A 7,523-nucleotide genomic window follows, 5' to 3' on the forward strand; every position below is an offset into this window, starting at 1 on the left:
ATATATCTTCAGTATATTTGTGTCAATTGTTTGTCCTGTCTGTCTAGACTATCTGTCTACCTGTACTACTATCTGTAGACAGACATTTAGACTGTCTGTCTACTGTTCAAGTCATTCATTCTATTATAATATTATGTCTGATAGCAACGTTTGTGCCTGTAAGCCTAAATGTATGTGTTTCATTTGCATACTAAATACATCAAGTGCATTACATTGTTCTACAAAATGATTCACAACAACATTCATATCCATGGTTTCTTATATTTATTGCCACTTGTTTAAATTAAGACTCTGATCATGAACACTGCAGATTCATATCCCTCATTTGGCTGTAGTTGGTTTGAAGAAAATCTTTGTAGTACTGTAGCAATGTGTGAAGTCAAATGTTTCTGCTCAAGCAAAATATATTTAATTTTAAGTGCATGATGATTATCACAATATTCATCATAATTACAAAAGCTCAAATATAAGTTTTGTTTATCAAATTTCTCAGTAAAAAACCACTGGTCCTCGCACTGATTTAGTACCTGTCAAGACACAAGGACATATTTGGACCAAGATTTATTAAGTTGCTGTTCAAACCAATCAATGACTCATGACCTGAGTTTATTATATATACTACTGAGCAAATAATGTCTTACGTGACAAAGCCAGGCAGATTTACTTGGATGACACTGGTTATCCAGCTCTGGTACTGGGACACCAGAGTATACACACCAGGTAATCTGGGCAGAGCACAGCCCCAACCCCAGCTAGTGATACCAGCCTGAACCCAGACTGCACCCTTCTTAGTCACCATTGGACCTCCAGAATCCCCCTATTAAAAGAGAAACAACTTTCATTGTTATTTGAAATTAAATGGTCATGCAAAATTCTAACTAGAAGGTCGATCTAGTTTTTATTATTATTATTATTATTATTATTATTATTATTATTATTATTATTATTATTATACATTTGCTTATATTGTATCTGTGACTCTGTGTACCTGGCAAGTGTCTACACCACCTTGGAGATAACCAGCACAGATCATGTTTGTGGTAATGGACCCTAATCCCAGTAGATAATCACAAAGACATGTACAGACAGTGGGAACCGTTGCCTCTTGCAGCACACCAGGAGATGGCAAGCTCACTACACACAAACACCAAATATATCATATAATGATCGGAAATAAATTATGAGTTTGGTTGCCAGACCCCACCTATACCCCCATTTCATATCCATGACCAACAAATATTCACTACCCCTCTCCTCAGCCCAATGAGGATAGAGTCATCAGATGAAGGTCCTAGTAGCTGATAGCTTGTTCTGGAGTATTTGTAGCCTCCCCAGGAATTTTCAGTATCCTTACAATACAATTTCCTATCTTGTGGGTCACTGAGCAGCAACCAAACCCTTTACATGATGATGCAAATTAAACACTTCTGTGACTGAAACTTGTTTAAAAACACTAAAGTATAAATGTAGTTATGGTGCATGGACCCATGCATTTGTGTGTATATGTCTATGTATTTTACCTCCATATGCGATGCTTCCCCAGCCTGTGACCCAGCAATTGGTTCCAGCTGGAAAATTGCTGCTTTGAGCAGCAAGACACACTGGTCTGATGTAGTTTGTGAAGGTGACGGAGGAGCTCAGAAGCAGAAGGGCAATGTCATTGTTGAAAGTTACATTGTTGTAGTTGGGGTGAAGGATCACCTGTTTAACACCTCTTGCAATTTGATTGGGATTAGAGCCATTTATAGTCTGTTTCCCCAAATACACAGTGAGGCCAGAAGTGTTAGTGCTGAAGGGATAAAGAAAGAAAAGTGTTTAATCGTTTGTTCAGTTAAAGTTCTGAGAAATATTAGTACAGTGTTATGTGTAAAAGTGTACCTGGAGAAACACTGGGCTGCTGTCAAAACCCAGTCTTTGTTGATGAGGGATCCTCCACAGAAATGACCTTTATATACAGGGTGCTGTATACTAACCTGCCATGGCCATGCCCCAGCCGAGGAATTCTGTCCACCAACAACACGGGTGTTTAAGGGTGGACGACCACATACTGGAAAAATAAAAACATCAGTTACAACTCTGTTGTCAGGATAATAACTACATCAAAGAGTGAAAGTGATTAAGATTAAAAGAAGTACTTACCACTGAGCTGGGAAAGGGACCCTGAAATGAGATGAGTTGAATTAAGCATGCATAATGAGGATTTAATACCAAATATACACAGATATATAGACCTCAGACATAACTAAAGACTTGTGTTCAGAAGTTACACCAGAGCACCATACATGGGGTAGGAAATGAATCAATCAGAGGAGTGTCTCAGATTCTGACCTTCAAATTAAACTTTACTAGCCCAATGCCAGCTTGAGTGAGCAAATTCAACTTTAAATTATGTCACATACATTTAATCAATCAAGTAAATCCACTTTGATTTATATAGCACGTTTAATGATGGACATTGACATAAATCTGCTTTATGGAACTCTAGATAATAATTATTTGAATTTAATAAGCAAGCCAGAGGTGACAATGGCAAGGAAAACTCCAGATGGAACATAGAATACATTTTAAAGCCTTATTTTAAATGTCTAATTAGTAATAACTAATAAGCCTTACCTTTTAAATATAAGACCAGGGCCACAGTCACGTAATGAAATCTCAGCATCTTTGCGTTCAGCTCTCTGTCTCTGTCTGTGTAAGTCAGCAGTCTCTCGACACTTCTTATATCTACCCAGCCTTCCTGTTACATCACTGGCCTCTTTCTCCTTTACCCAGGAAATAAAAAGCATGTTGTTTCTGCTCAGCATACTCTCATAACATATAATTATCTTAATGAAAAGAGTTCCAGGTATGTGAATAGAAAATAGATGGGAAATTTATTGATAATTTTTTAAAAGTAGTACTTCCTCATCTAAACGAGGGCTCTATTCTGCACCTCAATTCGAAAACAGTTCTTTGTAGCACTATGGCTCAAGTGTCATGTTTATTTTCATGTGCATGAAGAGTGCTTTAAACATCTATGAATAGTGTAAATGTAGATTATAAATAGTATGTGAAATAGAAAGCTATAAACAGTGTATGATTAAGTAGATTAAGTCTAATTTTATTGTCATTGTTCAATGTGCATTCACAAAGCCTGTGAAATGCAGATAGCATCTAACCAGAAGTGCACAAATAGTAAATTTACAATAAATCATGGATAAAGATACACAGCTATAGGGGTGATACACTATATTGCCAAAAGTATTCGCTCACCCATCCAAATAATCAGAATCAGGTGTTCCAATCACTTCCATGGCCACAGGTGTATAAGACCAAGCACCTAGGCATGCAGACTATTTTTACAAACATTTGTGAAAGAATTGTTATGGGGAAGAAGGGCTCAGCACTAAGTGAGGGGGTGAGCACTGAGCTAGACCCGTTACCCAAATGGATGGAAGCAGATGGAAAATTCGATCAGGGGGCCGGGCAGAATAATGAGCAGAAGTAGGCAAACAAAAAAAAATACAAACCTAAGAAACTGTCCAAAGTGGGACGCAAACCAGGGAGGTTCAACGCCACACTGGACTGCCCAACGCGCTACCCGCTACGCTATCGGGCCGTATAACCTAAATGGGGATTGGTGTATTAAAGGTGGGTTGGGAAAGCATCAGACAGTGCACACACATGCCACAAGGCGAGGGAGAGAGCCTGCTTGTCACAGCAAGCTTTGGCCGTTTAAGCAGTTCCCTCACCGAGTAGGGGTCTGGCTTAATAAATAGGAAGTGGCAGGAAGTTTGACGTACAGACTGTTTTGAAGGAGGAGTTGTAAAACCCGGCGAACATGAACCACATGCTCTTTCAGGGAATTACTGAAGATCAAGATATCACCTAAGTAGACGAACGCATAGTGGTTCAAGGTCTCGCACAGTGCCTCATTTATGAAGTGTTGGAAGACCGCCGGGGCATTCATTAAGCCAAAAGGCATAACAAGGTATTCATAATGCCCTGAGGGTGTAATGAATGCGGTCTTCCATTCATCCCCTGCCCTGATGCGAATAAGATTATAGGCACTACGCAGGTCTAGTTTTGTAAAAACCTTGGCCTGTTGAAGGCAGTCAAATGCAGAGTTCATAAAGGGCAGAGGGTACCTGTCCTTCTGAGTGATGGCATTTAAGCCACGGTAATCAATGCAGGGACACAGGCCCCCATCTTTCTTCTTGACGAAGAAGAAACCTGCACCTGCTGGTGAGGTAGATGGGCGGATAAAGTCTAAGGACAGGGCCTCCTGGATATATTCCTCCATGGCTTTCTGTTCTGGAGGAGAAAGGGAGAATAACCTTCCCCGGGGAGGAGCTACCCCTGGGAGCAGGTTAATGGCACAATCAAAGGGCCTATGAGGTGGCAAGGTTTGGGCCCTTTGCTTGGAGAAGACCATTTTAAGGTCCCAATAAACCTCTGGTATGCCTGTCAAGTCCACCGATTCCTCTACAGTGGGAGGTGAGGTTTGGAGACCACTGAGGCAGCCCTGAGGGCATTGAGGCCCCCAAATGGAAATAGAGCCCGTGGACCAGTCTATGTGGGGGTTATGTAGCTGCAGCCAGGGGAAACCTAGGACGAGGCCGAGTTCAGGGACCTTAGTGACAAACAGGGTAATGAGTTCTGTGTGATGCCCAATTTGCAGGGTAAGTGGGGCTGTCTGAGAGATTACTGGTCCAGATGTCAGGGGCCGGCCATCTAGGGCGGCAACTGGCAGTGGATGAGAGAGATTCTCTAGTGGTAGGCCCAGCCGGCGTGTTAGTTTTTCATCAATGAAATTACCTGCAGCCCCTGAGTCAATAAAGACTTGGAGGCCCGCTTGTCTGCCCTTGCCCCAACGAAGGGTGGCCAATAGAAACAGGCCTGACATATGAGGGGCTGCATTTAGGGCCAACCCAAACCCCTCTACTTGGGTGGGCCCTTGCCTTTTAACGAGCTGCGTGGATAGCCAGCCTGTCTCTGGCTTGAGCCCTGTGGCTGGAGGGGTTCTTGGTAAGCAGGCCACTCCAGCCATGGTAAAGTGGTAGCCCCTAACTGCATGGGTTCAAACAGGGCCTCTGATGGTTCAAGGACCCCAGAGGAGGCTAAGTGTCCCCGCCTGTAAGCACGTCTCTGCTGGGCTTCCCTGTTTGACTGGCGCTCTAACCGCCTTTCTTGGAGACGATTGTCCAGGCATATAGCAAGCTCATACAAGGTCTCCAGGTCATCGGGAGGGTCTCGAGCTGCCAGCTCATCTTTTAACTACTCCGAAAGTCCCTGCACATAAGCTTCGTGGAGGGCTTGCTCGTTCCAGCCCGAACTAGCTGCCACAGTCCGAAACTCAATGGTGTATGCAGCCACAGAGCGGGTGCCTTGGTGCATCCGAAGGAGAGAAGAGGTCAGGCCCCTTTCTCTGGAGGGGTGATCAAAGGTATTTTGTAGGGCTGCAATAAAGGTGTTGACAGTGGGATGGTCGTCCAGCCAAACTGCAGTTGCCCACGCTAGGGCTTTATCAGTCAGGAGGGCAATCATATATGCTATCTTTGATTTCTCTGTTGGAAATTGGGAAGGCTGCATCTCAAATACTAGAGAGCACTGTAAAATGAATGGGTTGCAACCCCCGGGCTGCCCAGCATAGGGCTGAGGGGAATGCAAGCGTGTTTCAGCATGGGCAGAATTGACTGGTTCTGCCAGTGCAGGTTGGGAAGTCCCGCTCTGGGCACCACTAGCAGCGGAGGCACCCTGGGGCTGCAAAAGGCCCTGTATGTGCTTTAGCTGCTCTGAGATTCCCTGGACCTCATTAAATAGAGCAGTTAGGGCCTGCTCACGTTTGCCAAGAGTTGTGGCTTGACCTGCCACAACCTGCCCTATCCGCTCCAGGCCGGCTGATTCACGTTCTGGTGCGGACATACTGTTACGGGGAAGAAGGGCTCAGCACTAAGTGAGGGGGTGAGCACTGAGCTAGACCCGTTACCCAAATGGATGGAAGCAGATGGAAAATTCGATCAGGGAGCCAGGCAGAATAATGAGCAGAAGTAGGCAAAGAAAAAAAAAAAAAAACCTGAGAAACTCTCCAAAGAGGGATGTGAACCAGGGAGGTTCAACGTCACACTGGACTTACCAACACACTACCCGCTACACTATCAGGCCATATAACTGAAATGGGGATTGGTGTATTAAAGGTGGGTTGGGAAAGCGTCAGACAGTGCAAACATGCCACAAGGCGAGGGGGAGAGCCTGCTTGTCACGGCAAGCTTTGGCCGTTTAAGCAGTTCCCTCACCGAGTAGGGGTCTGGCTTAATAAATAGGAAGTGGCAGTGGGCTGATTCTCAGCCTGCCACACCAGTAAATAACTTTCTATATGTTCTTTAGATTATTAAATATTGCTAGCAATGACTTTAGAGGAGTGTAACTCTAATTACCAAATTACCTCTCTGGCAATCTGATGGACGAGTCTGGGTTTGGCGGTTGCCAGGAGAACGGTACTTGTCTAACTGCATTGTGCCAAGTGTAAAGTTTGGTGGAGGGGGGATTATGGTGTGGGGTTGTTTTTCAGGAGCTGGGCTTGGCCCCTTAGTTCCAGTGAAAGGAACTCTGAATGCTTCAGCATACCAAGACATTTTGGACAATTCCATGCTCCCAACTTTGTGGGAACAGTTTGGAGCTGGCCCCTTCCTCTTCCAACATGACTGTGCACCAGTGCACAAAGCAAGGTCCATAAAGACATGGATGACAGAGTCTGGTGTGGATGAACTTGACTGGCCTGCACAGAGTCCTGACCTCAACCCACCTTTGGGATGAATTAGAGCGGAGACTGAGAGCCAGGCCTTCTTGTCCAACATCAGTGTGTGACCTCACAAATGCGCTTCTGGAAGAATGGTCAAAAATTCCCATAAACACACTCCTAAACCTTGTGGACAGCCTTCCCAGAAGAGTTGAAGCTGTTATAGCTGCAAAGGGTGGACCGACGTCATATTGAACCCTATGGATTAGGAATAGGATGTCACTTAAGTTCATATGCGAGTCAAGGCAGGTGAGCAAATACTTTTGGCAATATAGTGTATGTAGAGAGGAATGGATGCCCTATGTACAGGAGTTGAAAAAGGTATGATAAATAGGGATATAAGTCTATATATGTTTATACAAACAATGTGCAATGGTGAAGACGCCAAAAATAGAACATGCTGAACAGAATATACTTATGTAGATATATGCATGATTATATGTTACAATATATACAGAATAGATCATGGAGGAAATTGGTGGTATTTCTGTGGAATTTCACATGAAGTTCCTGCAGTGGTCCTGGAACTACAGGATTAATGAGAGACTCACAGAGAGTGTTAGAGATGACATAGTTTGCAGCTGGATTCTATACTGTATATCTCCATATTTATGCAATGGTGAATCCTAAAAGCCTGACCTAGCATGAACAGGAGTCTTAGGAGCAGACCATTTGAAGACCACACTCTACCTCTTGTTCTGTTCAGAACCCTTCCATCTGTGCACATCAGCCTGAAACTTTGGTG

The 7,523-nt window shown here is 43.9% G+C and overlaps 1 protein-coding gene across 1 annotated transcript; it reads right to left on the bottom strand.

Annotated features, from left to right (window-relative positions):
* Nucleotides 1-259: 259 nt before the first annotated feature.
* LOC131361412 (serine protease 27-like) lies at nucleotides 260-2,707 on the bottom strand. Its single transcript, XM_058402484.1, has 7 exons — nucleotides 2,614-2,707; nucleotides 2,140-2,160; nucleotides 1,879-2,047; nucleotides 1,521-1,789; nucleotides 989-1,134; nucleotides 642-817; nucleotides 260-527 (listed from the first exon to the last, which is right to left on the bottom strand). The coding sequence occupies exons 1-7, from the start codon at nucleotides 2,660-2,662 to the stop codon at nucleotides 521-523; spliced, it is 837 nt and encodes a 278-aa protein (XP_058258467.1). The 5' UTR covers nucleotides 2,663-2,707; the 3' UTR covers nucleotides 260-520.
* Nucleotides 2,708-7,523: the final 4,816 nt, after the last annotated feature.

This window comes from Hemibagrus wyckioides, linkage group LG11 (assembly GCF_019097595.1).
Source record: "Hemibagrus wyckioides isolate EC202008001 linkage group LG11, SWU_Hwy_1.0, whole genome shotgun sequence".
NCBI lineage: Eukaryota > Metazoa > Chordata > Actinopteri > Siluriformes > Bagridae > Hemibagrus > Hemibagrus wyckioides.

What these genes read in the sequence shown, in the direction of transcription:
- LOC131361412 (XM_058402484.1), bottom strand. Translation starts at nt 2,662, where the DNA reads ATGCTGAGATTTCATTACGTGACTGTGGCCCTGGTCTTATATTTAAAA. An exon ending in GGGAAGCATCGCATATGGAG is followed by an intron (nt 1,135 to 1,520) that starts GTAAAATACATA and finishes GTTTGTGTGTAG; the next exon opens with TGAGCTTGCCATCTCCTGGT. An exon ending in GTGGTGTAGACACTTGCCAG is followed by an intron (nt 818 to 988) that starts GTACACAGAGTC and finishes CTCTTTTAATAG; the next exon opens with GGGGATTCTGGAGGTCCAAT.